General features: G+C 41.8%; 1 protein-coding gene across 4 annotated transcripts in view; it reads right to left on the reverse strand.

Annotated features, from left to right (window-relative positions):
• Positions 1–1,271: 1,271 nt before the first annotated feature.
• GATA6 (GATA binding protein 6) overlaps positions 1,272–23,910 on the reverse strand; it is a 61,878-nt gene continuing 39,239 nt past the window's right edge. For all 4 annotated transcript variants that reach the window (XM_085605773.1, XM_085605774.1, XM_085605775.1 and 1 more), the window contains exons 5-7: positions 22,406–22,493; positions 22,209–22,312; positions 1,272–3,249 (exon numbers count right to left, since the gene is read on the reverse strand). In XM_085605773.1, the coding sequence (XP_085461899.1) occupies positions 3,079–3,249; positions 22,209–22,312; positions 22,406–22,493 (363 nt within the window). In that variant the 3' untranslated portion in view covers positions 1,272–3,078. The remainder of the gene's footprint in view (positions 3,250–22,208; positions 22,313–22,405; positions 22,494–23,910) is intronic.

Here is a 23,910-nt window from a genome sequence, read left to right on the forward strand (position 1 = left end):
TCGCCTTCCCACTCAGGCTCATCCTCGCTTTGAGCTGCAAGAGGGTCCTCAGACCCCTCCCAGTATTCCCCTTCGTCCACCGGTTGCTGAAGAGGCCGGTAAGGACGAGGTGCCCTGGGAAACGGAATAAATTCCCCTCCATGAAATGGAATGGGAGGGTAAGATACCAGTCCCAGGTCGGCGCCGTCCGGCGTCTGCGGCGGCACCTGTCCAGGGCCGAGGCCGGAGCTGGCGCAGAGGCCCGGGCTGAGGCCGGAGCTGGCGGCGCCACAGGGTATGGAGCTGGAGTACCCGAGGCCAGAGGCAGCGTCACGGGGGCAAACCCTTCCGACTGATCCGCGGGGCCCGAAGGCACTCCGGAGGGACCCGGCAGGGCAAACAAATGGCGCAAGGCTGACATAAAGGCCTGCACCTCATCCGAAGTCGCGTGCGGCCCCGGAAAGGGAGGGTAGGCCGCAGGCAACGACAGAGGCTCCAACGGAGCCGCGGGGAAGTTACCACCCACCCCCTCCACCGCGTCTCACGACTGGTGAGGGGTAGAGGAAGAGCGACGTCGCTTCGTTGACTTTTTATGGCACCTAGACTTACCTGTCCCCGATTCCGACGAGCGATGCTGATGGCTCAACGACCGGTCCCTTGAACTCCCACGGGATCGGGACCTTGATCGGGGCGAAACCGATTGCCGGACCTACAACAACTTTCGGGAACGCTCCCGCAAAGCTTTCGGCACCATGGCCCGACAATCGGGGCGCGCCTCGGGGTCATGGGAGTGCCCCAAGCAGAAGAGACACATGTCGTGAGGGTCCGATACTGACATGTTTCGATGACAGGCCCTACAGGACTTAAACCTGGGCATCTCTATTGCACCAGGAGTCAAGTACATGACAAAACAAGTTGTCAGAAACCAAGTTAAAACTTTTAACTAGGGGTACCGCTTTCTCTCGGATCTGCGCTGCTGCGCGGAAAAAGAAAGAACTAACGTCAGCACGCGTGGGCACGTCTAAGTAGCTCTGACGATGTCATCCAGGCGGCTACGAAGCCAGTGACGTACGCGGATCCGCACGACGAGGCTTACCGACCCACAGGGGTACTGCTGACGAAAACTTTACGGATCCAGTCTGACGCCTGGGGATATTCTAAGGTAAGGAATTTATCACTGACGTGTCTCTTTCAGATACGATGCATACAATTTGATGTCTAATTTTGAAATTTGTCTTCGCTATATGTAGTATTTTTACTGAATGGAGAAGCAATAAAGAAAAGCCGTAGTGTACAGAAAAAAAAACAAAAAATGTTTTATTTTTAAAACTCTGCTGAAATAGGTTTTTGAATGACATCCCATTTAAAAAAAATGCAAACCAACCTAATGATGGGTCAGTTTATTACGTCACACTGTACATATCGCAACCCAAACAACCGGCATCGATGCATCAATATCTTATGGAGTATTTACATACTTATCAGTTAGGTAGTAAAGCTTCAATCCAGCCTTTTTATCTTTCTGGCACAAAGTTATTTAACAACACAAAAGAGGAGATTGATGTGTATTTCTTTGTACAAAACCTCATGTGAAAATGGGTATTGACAATTTTCCTGAGAGACAATTTGTTCTTACGAAAAAACTAACAATTGGAAACACCAAAGTGGGATTTTTTTTTGCCAGACACAATATCGAGGGGGACGCCCCATAGCTTCTCTTTTTAAATTATTATAGTACCATTAAGTTAAACTGTTTACATTCATTACAAAAAAGTGGTTAAATCTTATGCATAGGATTTAACACTGATTGCTGCAACGCAAATTGCACTTGGAACACAAATTTTATGGAAGAAAAGTATTTGTTTGCTACCCTGTTTAAAATATTCTGACCAATGACCGTTCAGTCATGAATGAGCAGACGTTTGGAAAGCGCGGTTCCCATCCACTTGAGCCGGAAGTTCATTTTTAGAATAAGAGTCATCCTCAGGGCACACCAGTGAAAAGGGGAGGTACCAGATGCGAGAGCTTCGATGCAAGGCTCCATTCTTGAGTACACCACAGCTAGTGCAGCGCTGGCTATGGTTGGCAAGACAAAATGCCCACTTGCTCCTGAGACGTAGTTCATTCCAACCCAAAACCAGATTGATAGTCAGTTCTTTGCAATTCCTCACAAGAGTTGTTTTTGCTTGTCGCACAATGACAACTCCTCTCCACAACCAAAAGGTGACTGTCAGCAGATGGCCACTGAAAGCCCCAAAGAAGTGGGGAGTTCAGCTGCCCTATTTCCATCTTTTCTGTTAAAAAAAAGTCCCTGGAGGCCTGCTTGTCATTGTCGCCCTTGATAACTGATGATTCGATTTGTGTGCAAGACGAAGGCACTCTGGAAGGCATACAGTATGCAAGTACAAAAGAGAAGTGGAGATCCTTGATGCTGCTAAGAAAGGTCTCTGTGCTCCTGGAGGGACTCTGTTTCAGTTGGCTCTAAAGAGTGGATTTTACTGTATTCTACGGGAGGCAGGAACAAGGACAGGATTAGAGGAAAGATGTCTGTTGAGCGTGCAAGACAGGCAGCCTGCTGAGGGTGGTGTGATGCTGAGACCAATAGTAGATAGTATAATAGTAGAGCCAATGTTGATGCATGAGTGTCAAGACAGGGCACACAGATCATCAAATGAAAGAATGTTGTGGAAGGGAGTGCAGCCATTGGTAGAACTTGTGATGTGGGAAGAGGAAAAGCTGCACCATATTCTACCTGTGAAGCAGGGCAGAGCCTAGGAGGAGCCATCTAGTTGTCGCTCTGCAGACGATTTTGACAAAACAAAAACCTCAAAAATAATAGAGGATCAAGAAAGGCAATAGGTCAGACGACATCTTTGAAGTCCTTAAGAGGTCCAGGAAAATGGGAAGCTCTTTCAGAGTCAGTTGGTGCTACCTGGCCAAATCACCCTTGCCTCTATATCTTGCATAGATGAGAAGATGTGCACTATATTCTCTCAGAACATCCACTCTGCCTCTTGCTTGCTAAATTGAGACGAAAAACTCAAGTGAGCACTTGAAGGTGACAGCAATGTACATGAATCCAAGCTTAGCTCTCAAACATCAAGCAAGAGCCAGGGCACACCAGGGGTCCTGCCTCACAGATGCTGTAACTTCAGCTGTAGAAGCCAAACTGACTCCTCCGTACAGACCGTCAGGTACTTCATACTTGAGTGCATGGTTTTCAGGACTTGTCGTGCTCTGGGGGTGTGTGGACATCACAGTTGAAGTCACCTACATGAAAAGGGAAAATACAATCATTTACAGTGATGAAACCATTCGAAATATGTTATGATCAGTACAGTTTAATGTATATGCACAAATAAACACGACATTTTAAATACATCTATAAGGCAGCAGTTGTAGGGCTGATATGTTTGTTTCCAAATGTCTTACTGTTGGGAGCACTTTACACACAGGGGTTTTAGAGCCTATAGTCTGAGAATGCAAAAATGTTAGCGTTGGTGGATGTAAAGCCAATAACGACTGGAGATATAACATGTGACATGTGTCAATTTGACAACTGTGTACCAGTTTGTGGCCATTGCAGCAATGACACCATCATTGAAACACGGTGCCACCGATGAATAGGTTAGACTAGTTTCCAAAAATATTAAGGCTAAAAACAAAGAGGATTCATGATTTTACTTTTTAATTAATTTGAGAAAAAGAGCTTTATGTGACATCTGTATTTCCTCCTTAGCATAGAGAGGGTGATTACCCTCCCTACGCCTAGGAGTAGACGAGGGTGGAGTGACTATCTGACTTGTGTTTCCTTTTAAAGCTTATCGGTTTTGCCCTCCCTCGCCCTCCTTGGGGGCTGGAAGCGGAGATGGAAAAATCCAGAATAGAAACTGACTGTAGTTAGACTTGGTTAATCACCACTTTATCAATCTAGATGTCAGAGAGTACAGAATATTTCAAAGGAACAACCGTACCTACAAAAACATATTTTTTGTACTTTTTTTAACGTCTTTATCAGCATTTAACATAAAAGGAAGGTACATGGGAATAGCTAGGGCATCAATGTGCCCGGCACATCATCCAGCTTGGTCACAGAAGGATTAAGCAATCAAATGCATGCCATGAACAATTACGAAAAAGAACAATCAATACATGTAAATCAAACATTAAATAAGCAGCAGCATTCCAAAAAAGAGAAAGAGAAGAGGCATTTCACAATGTGGTTAGACTCTCCCCAGCCTCCCACCCAGACACAGCGTTCGAAGATGGAAGAGGTACATTTCTAGATGGGCACTGGGGACAATAGGTGGGGAAAGAGAGGGGGCAGAAGGGAATCAAACCTAAAAAAGCAAAGTTAATCTCAAATTACACCAATTAATTTAATTATGAATCAATGTCTGATTCTACAAGATTTTTTTTTTTTTTTTAAACATTTATTGAAAAATAGCTGGTAGTGTCAAAGAAGGTTTAAACTTTTTCACTCAAGCAATTTCCAACTGACATTTACAAACATTATTCCATGTATGTCACAATACAGAAAACCACAAACCAGCCCTGTCAAACTTTCTTAGGCGCTACCCACTATTTTTGACTGTCAATAAGTATATTTTTTAATTGATTTGAGATTAAGACATTGAGTCATAAATAAATTAATTGGCGTAATTTGATATTAACTATGTTTTTGTAAGGACCATTGTTCCTTTCAAATAGCATGTCCCATTGGTCCCTTTTGTACCCTTGGGTTTCCCATGTTTTTTGCAAAAGAGAATACAGATTGGCATTTGGGTATGATACTCTCGGTGGCCTTCTATATTGGGCTTACCAGAGCTAGCTCTCTAAGGACTAGGGGTCTGATTACAAGTTTGGAGGTCTTGCAGTGGGCTGCCATGCCAGCGCCGCGCCTCACGACCACCACCCGTAGTCAGATCGCCCGTCAGATTCCGACTGGAATCCAGGTCAGGGGGTTTAGCTGCAGAGGTCCCACAGCAGTGCGTACACAAGGCACATAGGTGTTCCTTAGACATGCACTGCCATGAGACTGCTGAAGCCTATTCCTGCTCGTAAAGAAATGCACAATGTTGTGCATTTCTTTCCATTTCTTTCCGTGCAGGAACTGGGGGGGGGGGGGGGGGAGAATACAGGCGGCACAACATGTGCCCCCTGCATGCACTCCATGCACAGAGATGACCGGGGCCCTGATGGACACCCCGAGTTTCCTCACCGCCACCCTGTTCATGTCGGGCTCACTGCCATGAAAAGGAGGGCAGTGAGGACACCCGTAATATGCTTGGCAGAGCAGTAGTGGCACCGCCTGCATATTGCAGCCTTATACCACTGCGTCAAAGCCGCGGGATCAAGGATCCCGGCAGTTGTAGCGGTCCACTGGCGGTCCAACCACCGTACTTGTAATACTGCGGTTGGACCGCCACCACGACTACAGCAGTCCGATGGACCGCCACAGTCATAATTAGGCCCTAGGACAAGACCAGCTCCTAGAGCCTAAACCATGGTTGCTTAATTGCTTGACGGCTGAAGGATGAGAGGCTGCATCTGCCTGCTGGGGTTCAACTCTGTGACCTATACGGACCACTCAAACATTTCAACAGCCAGTCCATGAACCAATAAAGTCCCTAACAAACATAAAGACCACACATAAAGTACCGACAGCCCACAGGAAAGTAAAGTGTATTCGCGAGCATTAGGACAAAACACATGCCTATGCTAAACAGACGTGTTTACCGTAAATTATCAGCAGTTCAATACTTCAATTAGCACACGCAATTAATTTAACATTGGCAAAGCCAATAGACCTCACCTTTGAATCCTACTGGCTCCACCAATAACTTTAGTTCATGCTGTATAGCTTCAGCAGAAATGACGATTCTGTACAGCATGAACAAAAGGGGAAAAAATGCCAATGATGTGGCTGCCTTATCTTATAAGCACATGCATTGGGTCATGACACATACGAGTGATGCAGAAAGAAATATTTTTTATTTACCGATTCAAGATGCACCTGTAAATTAAAATAATATGAAAATGAACTAGTGTCAAAGCCCTTTTATTTATGATGGGAAAGGTGGCTTTCCTTAAAAAAAAGAAAAGCAGCAGGTCAGGTGGGGAATGGTAAAAGAAGGACAAGAGGGAGGGAACATCAAGAAGGTCAGGGAAGATGCACACGAACGAGAGAACAAGGGGGGTGAAGGGAGAAGCACACAGATGAGAGCAACAGGGAGTGAAAGGGAAGCAAGAAGCCCATGAGCAAGAAAGAGCAGCACAGAGCATGAGGGAGAAGCACACTGATGAGAGAGCAACACACAGCACAGAGTAGAGTAGTACAAGAGGGAGACAGCTGCAAAACACACACACTCTAATGAAGTACACAAGTAAAACAAAACAAAAAAAGTAGTTCCCTATAAGCAGTGGAAGACCCAAACCACTATGTTATGCTCCAGGGGAAGGACAAACACCAGATCTAGAAGGTAAGCCAAGAAGCAGGCAATGAGAGTGACAATAAAAACTACAAATGGTTAGCCATTTGTAGACTTTAAGCCCAGTTTAAGTTTTTTGTAAGCAGACAACAGGTCTTTTGAAGCCAAAGAGCTTGAGCTGTTTGGTAGGCTCGACCTGAGCTGTTTGGTAGGCTCGACCTAAACACAGTGGCAAGGAAAAGATGCCAGGTCCAACACACAGACTTGCAGTGACAGTGGTGCGTAGCCCTTGGCAAAGCTCTTCAATTAGAGTCCAGAAGTGACAGTCTGGCTTCAGGGATTTAATGTGCTGCTTACAGCCCCACAGTGACAGAGTGTTACGCCCTAGTGTCCAGTGATGGCGCAATGATCTTGTAAGCGATAATATGGGACAGGGTAGGGGACAGGAATGGATGTGCTCCATAGAGTGTTACCATGATGATATTGAAGGAGAATGCTGCCAGCGTTCAGCAGTGGTAGCTTAGGGCTCAATGTCACACTGCACAGCAGTGATACTGTATGGCAGCAGTACATGGACTAGTCTTGGGAGACGGCACACGATATCCAGAAGTAATAGAGTGAGATCATTTCTGGGCAGTGTGGGGATGAAAGATAGAGTATTCTGAATACAATCAAGAAGTGATAATGTGGAACTTAGTAACGAATAGGCAGCATAGCCTCTAGTGCTGATACCGTGGTGCAGTATGGGGTCAGGGATGCCATATGCCACCCACAACCAACAGTGATAATGTAAAAAACAGTGGGGCGAGTGATGAAGCATGTCACGTAGTTCAACAATGACACCAAAAGAAACTGGGATTCTACAGTGCTCGGCAATAAGTGTGGATGACAGAGTGTGCCACATAGAGTTTAGCCCTGGTTTTCTGGCACTGGGTGAGGGCCATTGAATTGATGTTGCACAGAGTCACATGAAGTCTAAAAGTGACAGTAAAGGACAGTGTGGGACAGGAATAAAGTGCATCATGAAAATTCCTAAACTAACTGTGTGAGAAAGTGAAGTCATTAGGGAGTGTGCCAAACAGACCGCAGTGAAAGAGAAGTAGTGTGGAGCCAATAATTCCTGTGTTGTAGACCACACTGCAGTAATTGTGAAGGACAGTGTGGTGTCCAGAGATGGTGTTTGCTGCAGAGTGTCTAGTTGCAGTGTCAAATCTGGAGGCCAAATATTGTCAGGTGCCACAAAAGGTTTCCCAGTTTCAGTGAGGGACAGCTTCGGGTCCATGGTGGAGGATCCTGTATTGACTCCTGCAGTGACCGAGTGGGGAACTGTGTGTCTGCTGATGAAGAGTACTGCAGAAAGTCCATTAGAGAGAGTGTGGGTCCTTATACAGACCCAGTAATATGATGTCCATCATGAACCCTGGTAGTAAAAGTCGGCGTGGAGCCCAGACATCTAGTGCACTGTACAGAGTCCAGCTCAGTCGCGAACCAATGGTGCAGACTAGAGTGGGGCCAGTGATGGAGTGTGCCATGCATGCTCTACACAGAGCCTAACAAGGGCAGTGAGGGAGACATTGGAACCAGGGATGAGACCGCAGAACAGGGTCCAACGTAAATTATTTGGTATGATCACAGTTGACCGAAGTGCTGTAGTTACTAAGCACTACCTGAGAGGATAAGGCAGGGAAGCAATTAGATTGAAAACACTTCTAAGAAATGTATCGCTCTTTACAATGTTAATTTCTACCTTTTTACTCACATTCACTCGGTTGAAGCCCGTGAAAAAAACACTTTCAACATTTGCCAACACTCTTATTTAAAGATTGAACAATTCTGATGACGGTGATACCATAACGAAGCTTTCCGTCAGCCTCGCGTTTCTGGGCTTCATTTCCAATTACTTCTTGAGCACATTAATGCATTTTACCATCACCAAGCACAAGCATGGAATGTTTTAAGTGGTTGGAAAACATACAGTCATCACAACATGCAGCTGTTACTACTCCCAACCACTGCTAGTACCTCAAAGTCTCTGAGGAACACGCAGCAATACTAATACTAAGAATGATTCACACTGAGAGTTACAAATGGAAATGTATTCCCCAGAAAACTTGCGTTCATAACGCTTGTTGCATAAGTACCACATAATACCATAGTGGTGTTCGGATAAAATACAGAGTAAAAAATATTGATATACAGAAATATTGAATTTTTAATATTGTGATCCACAAATACTGTGATGCAGGAATATCATTGACAAGAACGTTGATTTTTCTAAGGTAATTAATATAGATGTAAAAAAAAATATTTATGTTAAATAATATTCTTTACAAAAATATCTATGTTGTTAATATCGTTCACAAAAATATTGTTGTTAATAATATCGTTTATTTAAATTATTTTTATGTATTTTAGTATATGTTTTCATTGTATATGCTACATATTGTTTGTATAATTATTGTTTATGTCTTTTAATATAGTTTGCACATGTTTAGTTGCTTTTAAATTTTATATAATTGTTTATTGTAATTTTTAGTGTCGTAGCAGGCTGTGGGGTTGTTAGAAGTACAGGGCGGGAAGGAAATTAATTATAATGAACTAATAATACATGTTTAATTATTAATAATTTAATTGATAATGAATTATGTAAATTGTGCAATTAATTTTTTTTAAAGTAGTTTTAGGTGCGGGTTGTAGAGTTTGTAGGGGAAGAGGGTGGCAAGTAAATGTAATTATAGTTAATTAATAACTAACTTTGAATTATCATTAATTATTTAATTAATAATTAATTATGTGAACTGTGTTATTAATGCATTTTTTAATTTATGTTTTAGGTGCGGGTTGTGGTGTTTGGAGGGGTACAAGTTGGGAAGCAAATTATTTCTAGTTAATTAAACATTTTAATTAATAATACTTATTTAATTGCTAATTAATTTTGTAAATTGGGTAATTAAGATATTTTTAAGTTATATTTCATGTGCAGGTTGTGTTTGATGGGGTACTGGGTGGGAAGTTAATTAAAATGATGAATTCATTATTAGTTAATTATTATTAATAATTCAATTGATAACTAATAATGTAAATTGTGTGATCATAATTTTTAAGATATAGTTTAGGTGTGGGTTGTTGGGTTTTTAGGGGTACAGGATTAGAAGCTAATTAAGAAATTATTTTTGATAACTCTTAATGAATTTGTTATTAATTATTTAATTGATAATTACGTAAATTGTGAAATTATCATATTTGTTAGGTTATACTTTAGGTGTGTGTGGTTTGTTTGCAGAGGTATAGGATGGGAAGTTGTTTAAGTAACAAATGTAAAAGTATTTATTCATGTATTAACAATTTTATTAATTATTTTGTCATATAATAATTGTGTAATGATTTTTATTTCAATTACATTTTAATTATTGGCTGTTAAGATTCTGAAAATATAGTGTGGTATTTTAATGAAATTAATAGATATTGTTTTAAGTAAAAAAAGGTAAAAAATGTGTAATTTGTTTACTTTTTGTTAAAATGTAGGCATATAGTTTTACAGGTTAAATATTTATATTTTTTGTTAATAGAGTTGTTAAAATATGTTATTTGAATGACGTGAACTACTCTCTCTCTCTACTGTTGAACTGACTGGAGTGGGAATAGTAAATGTCACCCCACCTGAGTCCAGCACTTTCCCTACTGTTGCACAGATTGGAGTGGCAATATTGAATATTATCACTCCTGAGATAAACGCTTTCACTACTTTTACATAAATTGGAGTGGGAATAGTATATTTATTATTTCATTGTTTAATTTTTTTATTACTATTGTGTAAATATATATTATTATGTGTTTTAGTATTTAAATGTATATGTTAAGATATTTACGTTGTACGTATTTAAACTACATATATAGTGAAAAACTATATTTTTGTATAGATTTTTCGATATTAGTGTAATACGACATTTTTGTTTCAATATTGTTGTACTTACCATGTATATAGAAAAAAATATATTTTTGTGATCTATACTTTTGACACAATATTTTGATATCATGATATTTATTATTTCGATATTGTGTCAGTGATCCACCATAGTATTTTAAGGAAAAGGGTACTTCAGAAAAATAGCCTAGGAAAATCTTAATTTGATAATATGAAAATTTGCACCTGCCCTCTCAGCAATGGGAGAGAGTGATACAACGTGCTTTTTGGGGGATGGAGCACCTCTGACTTAAAAATAGCCTTTTTCCAAGGAGCTGTCTTTACATGAAATAACCCTCTTCACCGAACATGTGTGTGCTGCACTGTGCGAGTTATTTGGAGCGCCTTAATCTTTGACGTGCTCACCTGATAAATCTGTCACATGCCTAACATAAAGTCCTGGACAATGCCAGTCAGTGCGGTGTGGCACCAGACTGCTGATTAATCTTTACTGGTGTTTCCTCATACCCACCCTCATCCTATTCTTCATACCCACCCTCATCCTATCTCCTTCCCTGTTCACAGTGCCAGCAGGAAGACATGCCCCCTGTTATTTTTAACACACCTCACATATATTTTCATACCAATGACACATTAAAAGTTACCATTATCCCAAGACACACTGTTCAGGGGCAAGCAGGTTGGCGATTGGATATTTGGAACGTAGAATCCCCAACAGCATACAAGACAGGTGTCCTGAGTTCGCAGGAGAATCCCAAAATGTATCCAACTTTTTTTCTTCAAAGTGTAAGAATGTTCCGACTATCCATGGGAGAGTGACAAACCCGCCTGACGCACCATGAAGTGTTCCCTAATTCTTTGATTTGAGAGCTTTCATTTTGAGGGGTAGGAGTAGGTAACCTCACAAGGGAGTGATGAAAAGTCCTTAGTCCCAAAATTAGTTTCTTAAAGACAGGTTCTAGTCCTTTATATGTTGTGGACAGCATTTCCAATTGCCCTTGTAACTTGAGTGATCACTGAGAGCTGAGAACAGTGGTGTGGCTACTGAATATCGAATCCAGGATATCTGGGACACTAATATCGGAGACAAAATATCGAGGGACCCAATATCAAAAGGTAAGTATGCCGAGATTTTTTATACCCAACTCCACATCTATGTACCTTGAAGATATGTGGAGAAAAGAATAGTAAATCTATATTTCTCTCTGTGCACTTACCTGTCGATATTTTGTCCCTTGATATTGTGTCCACATTATTATTGTGCCACGATGTCCTTGATGTTCAAGAGTACATTTGGGAGCGGCCCTCAGGGTGAGCGTCTCGAAGTGCTCAGGTTGGTAAGAACATCTTTTCTTATGATACTTACAAAGGAGAATTTTTTGTGGTAAAATGAGATGTATTTAACAAGTCCCTAGTTTAAACTGTGGAGCACCCGCTTTTTCTGGCAATGACTGAATACTCAACGTACTTTCCTGGTTACTGACGGCATGTCCATTTTCATTCAATCATTAAGGGACTTTATTTCTATGGAAATATGGAGATGTTTTAGCTCAAAGAAGACATACTCTCAGTCAATTTAGCCATTACCTTTTCCTCATTGGTAGCAGGCACTCTAGTAGGAGTTTTGATATTTTTGAGATTGTGTGATTTCCACTTTGTGGGGTTAAGTCGTATGGGTTTTTAGCAGTAGCGGTCCATGGAGGGAGTTCCGTGGGGCGGTGAGGCGGGGCGTGGGAGGGGCAGGGTGGGGGAATGTAAACACCAGAATATGGATGAACGGAGGTAAGTACACATTTAAATTAATAAAACGAATTCCTTTTCGCGCGCTGCATCGCAAAATGCGATGCAGCACGCGCAACAAAATTTGTTTCATTTATTTATATGTGTACTTACCTCCGTTCATCCATATTCCGGTGTTTCCATTCCCCCGCCCCGCCTCACCGCCCCACGGAGCTCCCTCCACGGACCGCTACTGGTTTTTAGTCATTGGACTATTATTATTAACCATGAATGACATTTCACAAGCTAAATACAAAAATAACCTGAAAATAATGGGCAGCATTAATCAGCACAAACAAGTTACAAAACCAAACCCAACTTCTTCATAGACCTCAAACCATCCAAACACCGCAGCCAGACTCATCCTCGACCTCCCACACTGAACCCACATCACTCCCCAGAGCGCTCCACCGGCACCCCATCCAGAAGTGCTGCCAGTTCAGATTTCTCACACACGCATTCATGTCACAACACAACACGGGACCTGCGTACCTCAATCACTGGCTTCACTCCCACCATCCCACCAGACAGCTTTACTCAGCACACACAGGAACAGAACGGTAGGCTGATTATTCTCTTACCAAGTAGCAAATACTGATATGGCCTCCCCCAACACGTCAGGGCATCCTCCACACTTCTTGAATTCCACAAGAAGCAGAAGACCTGGCTTTTCCATTAGCCTTCTTGCCGGACCATCGAGACGGCCTGTACTCAGGCCCAACATCACCACACACCTAAACTCGCCTACTCAGCACCTGGATGCCTTCATGAGTGACAAATAGTGCTCTGCAAACCCACCTTGCCTTACATTACACCTGGAATTCAAAGGATTTCCTTTCTATAACAGTTCAGTAGATATCTAAATGTTCATTGAAAACTAGAATTTCAAACAGGTTAAAGTGTTGCAAACGTAATCTTTGTATTACTGAAGGTCCTGGCAATATCGAATACCTTGAAAAATGTTACAAAATGAAAAACAAAGTGTGATTTCACTGAAGACGGGCATTAGGTCTAGTTGTTTTGATGATGTTAATTGCATAATGTGTGTCTTCCGGGAAGCACTGGGTGAGTTTGAAAATAGGATGAAAGAATAATGGGAAAACCAGCTAGGCGAGGCAGGAAGCAGAACTTAGCAAAAAGAACATTAGGATGAAAAGGAGAAAGAATTTTCCATAGATGCACAGATTGTCGTGAGTTTGATTATTCTGGAGTGTTTGAAGTTTTCTAAATATACATATCCTGTATTTTTGTTGAAGAGCTAACATTCTATCAACGTCTTTACCCAATGAGGAAGCACAAAGGGTGGAAACACACAGACAGATAAATGCACTACAGCACCTATATGATACATCATTCTTGGCAATTTAAAAACAAATATTTCTTTTTAGTCTTCATTTTTTCATTTTTCTCTCCAATTTTCTGATACATTTTTTATGTGAATACAAGTCTTTTTGTTTAAAAATGGAATGCACATATTACTTTCATGTGTTTGAAATCCTGTTTGCCAGCAGTATGTGGGTCATACTACAGAACCTCTCATGGTTTGACCAGTTACCAGGACAAAGAGTCCTTAATCTTAGAAAAAGAATGCAGTGCCCCACCTGCCCATGTAGGTTTATAACCGACCTGTATGAAGTTTACCTCCACACCAGCTCGGGTACCCAGAGGGTGGCTTGAAAAAGGATGGCACATAGCCGTCTGAGCACCCTCACCCCATGATAGAGGCGCTATTGGTGGCTCAAGTTGTTGCCATAGTGTGCAGACCAACACTAAAAAAGGTGTGGCCTAGACTATACCATGTATAATACTGCAGCCTGGCAGTCCGAGATGTCGGCTGCAGTGGTAAGCAGTGCGCATTTACAGGCCTGCCATGGAGAATACGGAGTGGGTGTGAATATATCCACCTTTCTTGCCAGTGTTAAGTACCCGCCTACCAACAGAGCACAAGCATGCTGCACATTTGCAAATAGGTTCCTAAAGAATAGGTCTCGTTGTGGGAAATGTGTTCTGCCAGACTCTACAGTTAATAGCCGTCATTCTCTGCTAAAAAACAAAATACACAAATCCAAGAGGTAATTCGTTTTTGATTGCTGTTAGTACAGATAAGTTCAACTTTCTTGTTGTTGCAAGAGTTTGTGGAGGCTTAGCCAATTTTAATCCTAGGAAAACAAGAGTTTCCCTAATATTTAGTCAACACAACATCAAAATCAGTCCCTGTGCTAAAGTTAATAAGTCGTTTATAAAAGCATCACTACATTTTCTGTCAGCCAATGGAACTGGAGAGGTACTCGTGCCTTCCAAGTAGGCCACATCCACAAACTCTGGAAGGAGCCTTCACATGTGCTCTGACAATCAATGCTAATGAACACACCTGGTATGAGTCATCCATTTGCACCTCTAATGTTTCCTGCAGAATAGGCATTTGATGTCCCAATATGGGTGGGCTGGAAAACCCATGTGTCATTAGCTTGCACCCTGGATAGCTAAAATGGCCCTCTCCTTAAATTATAATATATTTTAAACAATTCTGTCCTACAGAAGTAATTGTTCTTCTTGCTAAAGGGCAATGGCCAGTGCACGTGTAAGATTTTATTCTGATAATGCTTGAACGTTTATTGAAGGATAGTTAGGTCTTACCCCAGAACCACGCCTTGACTTAGAAAACAAATATCTCCATTGGTTGGAGTCAGGATGGGCATGCCTGGGACATTCTCGATGTACCCTGACTTGCATTAGTAATTTCTAAACTGCTTCTGAAGAGCCACAGTTCTGCGGGATATCAATTCAGTATTGCTTTAAAGAAGCCTGCGGCAGCTGAGGAGTAGCACAAGCTGGTGCATTACAAAAGACAACTTGCCATGAGTGGCTTTTGTAACAGGCTGTCGCTCATTTAATATAGCTGTAATAAAAGAATGTATCTGCAGAAGGAAAAAGGAGGACGTTGCAACAGTGTCTACCCACAGAGAGGCCACTTTCAAAAGCTGGTCTGCAATAGAACCCTCAGTCTTTGTTCTGCAGTTTTGGAGGCGGGGACAGAGACTCACTCCTTTAACCAGCCAACCCCAGGCACATTGGGCTTACGCTTTTCCAATTACTCACAGTGAATGCTTTGCTATCCATGACTTGATATTTAGAAATAATTCACATCTTAGAAGGAGTGAGACATAGCAACCCACCATTAAAAATTGGTGATCTGTCCCATTGTTTATGGAAAAGTCCTATTGCATTTGGGTTTAATAAATACGACTTGCACATGCATCACTCATCCTCTCAAGCGCTGACAAAAACATACTAGAGCTTTCATTACTGATGCACATTCAATGGAAAAATGCAGAGACAGGGTAGGTATAGTGCCTCACAATTAGTCTGTGCGGATTTCATCGGCAGTAGGGAAATGTAGGCCATCAGACACTGAAGGTTCACCCACACGGCATGCCCCAGAACTAGATATGCCTGCTTGAGCCTCTAAGCAACACTAGAAACATATGGAAGGCCTTCCAATCAGCGCTACATATACGAAAAACAAACCTGCCCTTGCAAACAAACCAGGCTTGAATATAAGTACAATCATTTCAGTTTGGCTTTGCCAAATTAACCACGTAAATAATGTCCTTTTGGCAAGTTTTCTTGACAAAACATATCTAGAATTTTGCTATACTAAAAAATGAAATGTGTATCTGCTGAAGCTACCTCAGGTGTTAAACCTTCACAAGCTCTTCCTGCTCTAGGCTTTGTAGAACTTTGGGGATACACAAACTACAATCCTCTGGTTATCAATTCATTTACCCCCAAAGAACAATGACTAACCCCTTTGGCTAGAGGGGGCTGCCATTAGATAGAACATGAGATAAAGCTAAAGCCAATGCTGGACTCGGACAAAATATGGAGATGCCGAAATGTGGTTTCATATCGCCCACCTCTGACGCTTGCCATTAATATTTGTGGTACTCTGTCACTGTCCTGGTTTGTTCATCTCAAGATATCTGAGCCTAACTCGTTTGCATACAATTTGTATAAACCTAAAAATTCAATGGACAAAGCCTCGAGGACGGAAAAGAAGAAATTACGTAACTATTTCTAACAATTGTAGTGAGTTTGAGGCAATTCTTTAGTTGCATGTTGGGCATTTTTCTGCCATCTTGTAGGTGGCTCCATAATTATTTTTTTTGCAACAAAATTTAACTTTGGGAGTTGATCACAGGCTGAGTCAACATGACACATGATGACGTTGACTGTAAGCCAACAATGCCCAATATGTGACCAACGACTTTAGATTCTTATTTTTGTTATTGGGTATGGAAGTGAAAAGACTGATACATAAACTACAAAATGTATGAAGAAGAAAAGGAGAGTCAGGGACTAATGTTTTGATGAAAACTAACTGCAATAGTCAGTAACCTGCCTAGAATGCAAACTTAGTTAAGCACAAAAAAATACTGGGTTTTGCCTAACCGTTTGACCCAAAAGAATTTAAGTGTGAGATTTAAGATTGGACAATATGCTTTTGACATCTCTACCCGCATGACACAGCCTAAACATGACCCCTAAATTGAGCGGAGCATATATATACTTGATATAAATTATCAAAACGTGATGAAAATATTTTCTTATTACTCAACGGAGGTACAAGAGGAGAGATAAACATATAAGCCAATTTCCACAAAAAAAACTACATGGGTACAGTGTAATCAGCAATACGAGGCGTAAATAAGGAAAAAATAATAAACTAGCAATTCAAATGACCAGAGACAGAAACGCGTGCCTATGGTTACAAATCACCTGGATAACTTAAACAATAGTCAATGCCTCTGTCAATAGCCTCTGTCACTCGGTGAAACAGGAAATGATCTGCTGCTCATTGTCTGGCATAGCTAACAAATATGACATCCCTCGAGACAAAGCCTCACTGGTATTACAGAAACATGAATCCATTCAGTGACATTTATTCCAGTGTATTGCTATATATTTCCTGTTCCTTGCTCTTTCATACTTTTTCACGCTTCCCTTAAGATTTCAAACTGGTCTTTTTTCTAACTAGAGATAATAGCTTGGGTCAACAAATAAAGAAATGGCAACATCGTATTTGGTAAGAAAATGCAACAAAATTGCAGACGCAATTTTAAATCTAAATCTAAATGTATTTTGACATGAAACACAGAGATACAAATCAGCATTTCAAAAAGGAATGTCTTAAATAGTGTCAATGACCACCTATGTCCCAAAGTTATGGAGCCTTTTCAAATATAATAATGCAGTTATTATAGAAAACAGATTTTAAAAAGTTAAAGCATATCTTTTATCTGCCATATGGTGAGCTAATTACCCATCGTTTCCAGGAGCTGGGTATTAGAGGGGTCACAAAGTGACACCGTGCTCAGTGCTGTTATCATTAATATCATTTGAGACATTATCAGTGATGCCAGCATCATTGAATATGTCAAGTGTGATGCAATCTGTGAGGTCATAAGCAGAACGTGGTGGGGGCACTAGCTCTAGTTCGCTCGGAAAACTATAACTGGTGAATTTCAATGGGTTTCTTTTAAGTTGTTCCGTTTTACCTGACATTTTCGCTTATCACATTACTTTAACCTTTGGGGGGGGGGGGAGGGGGGGGGCGGTTCAGCGAGTTTCTGAGTTTTTATTTAATGCAAAGCAAGATATTATTACCATACCTAACTATAACCTAGCTTTAAACGTAGTTTTGTTCAGTGACTTTCTACCCCCATCCAAAGCCCGACCATACATGGCCTTTGGAGTTGGTTACAGGGTCTGGCTTGAGGTCGGTCTGACCTGGTGCCCCCTGTGGGAGGCCTACCCCGATGGACACACACACTTTTTTTTTGTAATTCATTTTCCCAGTCCCTTGGGAGACTCCCTCGGGTGTCCATCATATTCACTGGGACCCCCCCGCCCCCCCACCCCCCAAAAAAATGTTACCCATACCCTGTCCACTTTTATCCTTTTTCAAAAACCTTTCAGGGCAGAGGACCATGTCCTTGAGTTCTGTAATGGCCACCGCAACATTTCTGTAAATGGTGCATCAGGCCAAACATAGCACTCGCTCTGAAAAAGCCCCCTCAGCCAATGAGAAGGCTAGGATGTTTGAATTTCAGCCCAACAGTCCACATAATTTACATCAAATCACAAAAAAAATAACACCTTCTGTGGAAAGATCTAGCTTTCTGTCAAATGTGGTGTAATTTTGTTGAGCTGTTTTCCCTGTATCTGTTTGATTTACCCTGCGGAAACTGAATGGGGATAAAAGTATTTTGGGACCCCTCCCTGCCTCCCATTATCTCACCTGTGCTTGATGGATTCCCCCCAAAGCTTTCCAGGACAAAGCTGAGGTGGATTAACCTTTTTTTGGGGGGAAGGTTTTTTGACAATTCATCAAACAGCACCAAAGTTATTAGCAAAAAAAAAAGACCACATCCCAGAAGCAAGTTACAAGAGCCTTCCCATAAAGGTAAACCCATATGTAGGTATAGGCACTCTGCAGAAACAACATAACACTCACACGCAGCCCAAGTATGCACCTGACACTGTCAGCACAGAAAAGGGGTGGACAAGATTGCTTCCAAATAATGTCCGCAATGTGTATCGGAAATACTACTCAAAGTCAGGGCATGTGCTGGTAAACCAGACGTGATGGCAGTGGTGGCCAGCACAGGTAAGCGCGGTGGGTGGGGTGGGGCGGGGCGAGGTGAGGGAGAAGTTTACAGGCGACGGGATAGGTAAAATGAAATTAATCGGCGATGTGGCAAGCGGATGTGAGTGGGTTTATTTTTTATTTTATTTAATTTTATCCCTTTGTCTGTGATTTCCCCTCCCCACCACTCCTACCTGCACCGGACGCCACAGAACAGTTTATTGAGCAAGAAGGAAAAACACAACTTGATGTCACACAAGACACAGTAAAACCCATAATAAAACTGCTCTCTTCTCCAAAGGTTCAATGACAAGCAGAAGATAAAATACACACAAAAAAGTGTTGGAACAGCGAGCACCGCGATTCTAGGTGATAGACAGGACTTTATTACACATCAGCTAGAACAGAGATGTTCAACATAGGTCAAGATGGTTCGGATCTACGCCAGCATTAGACACACCTGAGCTAGAGAAATGCCAGTGGTGGAATCACCTTGAAAGTGCAGCAGAAAAATGGTAGTGTCGAGTTGCCCACACAGCCAATGCAACACAGAGAAGGATAGACATTGTCACACAAAGCACAACTGATGCAGCTGCACACATGCAATAGGCACACACTAGATGCTGCACTCACAGTCTTTACCAAGGGGGTAATCACCCGCTGTATAACGAGTTTGGCAGTCGGACCACCTTAGGACCATTGCTACTGCCAGGGATCCACGATCTCTGGCGGTCTTGCAGCAGTCTGAGACCTGCCAAGCATATCATGAGTTTCCTCACTGCTACAAGTTTTCAAGGCAGTGAGCCCGCCATGAAAAGTGTGGCAGTGAAGAAACTGAGGGGACCCTACAGGGCCCCCTGTTGCCTCTGGGCCAGGGGATGCATGCACTGGGGCACATGGCGTGCGCCCCTGTCTGTATGCACCCCCTGTGCCACAACAGCATGGACTTCACAGTCCCTGCCATGCTGGAATGTGCTGTGGTGGTTTCACAACACTGCCTTTCAATGGCTCACATACGAGCCTTTGAAAGGCACTGCCGTGGGCCAGCCGCTGCAGGGCCACCTGACCTGTATTCCAATCAAATATGGCGGGCAGCCTGATTACGTGGCGGCCTGCTTCAAGACCGCCATACTCGTAATCAGTCCCTTAGTCTTTATGATATGACAGGGACTGGCACATTCAGGGCAAACACCGTATTTGGCATCACTGAGTATATATACGGAGTTAAAATATGAACAACTGATGCTTTAACTCACTCCACTAATACATACGACTCAGGCTAGCATATTTTACTGACTTGTGCAAATAAACAAAAATGCAAATTCTGGGTACGGTCAGTATGGCTGTAGCAGTACATCTCTGTTCACCAAAGGAGGCACTCCCATGTCTTCATGTATATACTCTGACTTATGCAACGCAAATCCAGCGCAGTATAAGCACAGTCCACACAGATTTAATTCCTGTCTTTTCCACATGCCATATATGCATGCATAAGACCACCAAAAGTCCAGCAAACTTGTTAATAAACATGTTTGAATCTAGAGAGGGTTTCAAGGACAACAGCGGGCAGTTATCGCTTCCACAGCAGCAAACGGCGACTGTGATTAAATTCCGCTTCAACCACTACAGTATGTCTGCCATACACACAAAATACTCTGTCGCCGTAGTAACCAGGGCCACTTTACCGGAAAATTGGGCAATAACAAAAGCAGGGCAAATCAATTTGCAGCATTTTGCTACTAGTGTAGCAAACATATTTTACTCCAATTCATATTACAGAGCGATTTTTGTTCTAAAACAAAAACAGAGTGAACGGAATGCTAAATCTTTGCTAATGGAAATATTTTGTTTGTATGCTAGAGATTTAACAAAGACACCCTAGCCTATGAAAAAGCTTAAAAAAAACATAGAGCAAATTCAATTTACAATAGGTGGTTACCAATCCAATAATAAAAAAAAAACAATAGCAGTGCAGAATTTTATTTCTCTCAATTTCTTAACACAGTGAAAATAGCATGAATTTGGCTTGCCCAACGTTTGGCTCGGGGACAAATGTTAGCTTATAACAAATGCTAATTGATCCATCACTATTATAGCCATATCTATATATGTGTGTGTGTGTGTGTATATATATATATTTTTTTTTTCACTGAAAAAACAAAGGTAACAGGGCCTTTATAGTTAGGCTTAGATTTCACTCATACAAAGCCACTGAAATTCACCAGTTATAGTTACCTGAGCTAACTATAACGTACGCCCCAGCAATGCACTGCTTATGACCTCACATATTACATAACTCATGACAAGGTTAGTGACATCACTGATGACATCTCGAATGACATCACTGATGACATCATCCAGTGATAGTGTGTTTTCTAAAAGTTTTTAAGTGTTAAACATATATACTATGGTACCACAAAATTCAAATTAGTATCAATTACATAGCATTGAAGGACACAGACTTTTGAATGTGTCGCAGTGAAGCATCATGAACAGTGTGCTCCTTTAAATCTGTAACCATGTGGGAACTGCATTCAGGGAAGGAATATAGAGATGCAAAAACATCGGACTTGAACTGATTATTAAGAATATCAAAGAAAATCTTGTAAGTGTTCACTGACTTCCATGATTCAGTTTTATCTTTGAACAGCCATCTGTGACCCCTTCCTATTGGAAGTACTTTTCTACTGTTGATTGTATTAAACCACAATGGGCCCTTCTTCAATGTCGATGGATTTGAATTTAAAAGAACGAATGCTCGACCACATTTTGTTTGCATTTGATTAAGACTAATGAGAGTCAATACGTCATGTTGTATTGACTGTCGACATCAAATTATTGTCACGAATCGCACTGCTGGATGTGGAGTGCGTGTTCCGTTTGAAATATGGAGCGACTGACGTTCTCTGACAAGCCTCAACCTGACAGGCTGCCCGTCCTGAAAGTTGCAAGTTGAAGGAAAAACATATCTATCTATCTATCTATCTATCTATCTATCTATCTATCTATCTATCTATCTATCTATCTATCTATCTATCTAACGTCATGACTTGGGGTCGGGTGCAATTTTACAATATTAAAGAGGTCAGGGAGCAAACCCGCTTACACTACATTAAAACACGTGGAACTGCAGATGCGGCTCTAGGAAGGTTAGCATCGAGGGACTGAAGGAAGCATTTACAGGATGCACTGTGACACTGTGATAGCACGCATTAGGAGACAATAACACTGCTGCCTTTCAAGGAAGGGCCTTTCTTGAGATGTGTGCCACAGCTCTTATGTAAGTGCGACACTTTGTTTGCTTTCACGTGTCACTTCCTCCGAGAACTTACAATCAGATCACTAAACGGAAACGTTTGTTTAGATAAAATCTGAGCAGATAAGATTGTGGCGGTGATAACGTGCGGTCTCGAGATCTGTCCAGAGATTTCACTTTAACACCTACCCCTGAAGCAGCACTTTGCGTGGTCGGCGACGTGTTCTTGCCACAGTCATCGGAGTTCGTGGACGACGTGGAAGTTGGAGTCATGGGGACGGAACTGTTGCTGCCTGTAAGACCAGTGGAAACAGGTTTCAAACATGGCTCTGTGGTATTTTCAAAAGCCGCCCACTGCGCGTGCCTGTCCCTGAGATGCCACTTACCCGAGGAGCCCTTCGATTTATTAAGGTTCTTCGGTTTCCGCTTTCTTGTTTGTATACCTTCTTTTTTCATAGCGAGCGGCCTGGGCACCTGCAATTCAAACGACGACAAATGTATTAAAAAGCTATATTAAAACAACGTCATGTTCAGCAAAGCATTCTAGTGCTTTGAAAAGGGTGCCATCAAACAGGCAATGTCAGTTAATTCGGCATTGATTATAATGAGAGGCAACCAACTTGCAAGCCTAAAAATCACTAGGATCTGTGCAGCTGTCCAGTGCAGATGCAAACAAGTTCCTTCTCGCTTCCACTTCCGGGAGGGTTTGAAGTCTCCTATACAGAGCTCTAGTGCACCTGCCTTGGCCGTCCAGTGTAGAGAATCTATGCTCACCCTCTCCCTACCTTGTACAGTCAGTGGGTGCTCTAGCTGCCAAAAACACATACAAACTGTTTATCACCAGAACTATCATTTGTTAGGCCTAGAAGAAAGGCAGAACGTACTTGCTTGGAAAATGTGGGCGCAAGTGCAAAATTTATGGAATTCGGAAGTTCTGACAATTCAACATCACAATTACAGTTATTTGGTGCACAAAATTAGCTAGAAATGTGCCTGTATTAATACTGCTTATTGTAAAAACATAATAAAACAATTTATTCTAAAAATCATGGTTTTTCTTTCTAGTCACTTTCTAGCCTAGTGGTTTGGCAAATTGTATTTCTTCGTAGGGAGTTCCCCGCAAACCACCAAAACAACCAAGTACAGAGGCAAACTTTCGCTTTCCAGAGACCCCGGCTGAAGATGCGTTTTATATTATTTTTAGCAATCTGTACACACAGCTAGTCACAATGTGCCGTAAAAAGACTAAACAAGCCATGTCTGCTTCAGACGAAACCACACGAAAATGCGAAATACCATGCAATAAATGTGTTACCTTTTGGAGTGAGAATGGCTTGCAGAAGGATTTATTATTTCTTCAAAGTCTCTAGTTCTGGGTTTGACCAATGTAGCCTAGTGGGAATTATTATACTTAGGTTTAACTTTTGACCAAGATAGTGAGGAAAGTGCACTTTTACGCTTTTGGTTAAATAGTCTATTAAGAAATATTCATGTTTACATTTATTTTTTTAACCGATATTCTCATGAGAAATATCCACCCTCAAGTTTATTTTTCAGCAGGTAATGCTGATGTTTTATTCGTTAGCATTAATCTGTAAAACGCATTATGTATGCAAGGCACTGACAGAGAAAATCTGTGCTTATTGCTGAATAATCCTATCAGTGTAATTGTTTCATATAATAAAGTTGTTAAAATATTCACCAGACTTGGCGCCTACATTCCACAATCCTAGAAAAAAACCTGCTGGAAGGGCTGTTGCAGCAATATCTGTGGCTAGGCTTATTGGGAAACAAGTGGCTTCTGAGAATGATGCGGTCACAATGACATTCATCAGCAAAGCTCAGGGACACAGGCCAGACTGCAGTCGGTCCAGACTTTGCACACACACTC

The sequence above is a fragment of the Triturus cristatus genome, chromosome 5_1 (assembly GCF_964204655.1).
Source record: "Triturus cristatus chromosome 5_1, aTriCri1.1, whole genome shotgun sequence".
Lineage (NCBI taxonomy): Eukaryota > Metazoa > Chordata > Amphibia > Caudata > Salamandridae > Triturus > Triturus cristatus.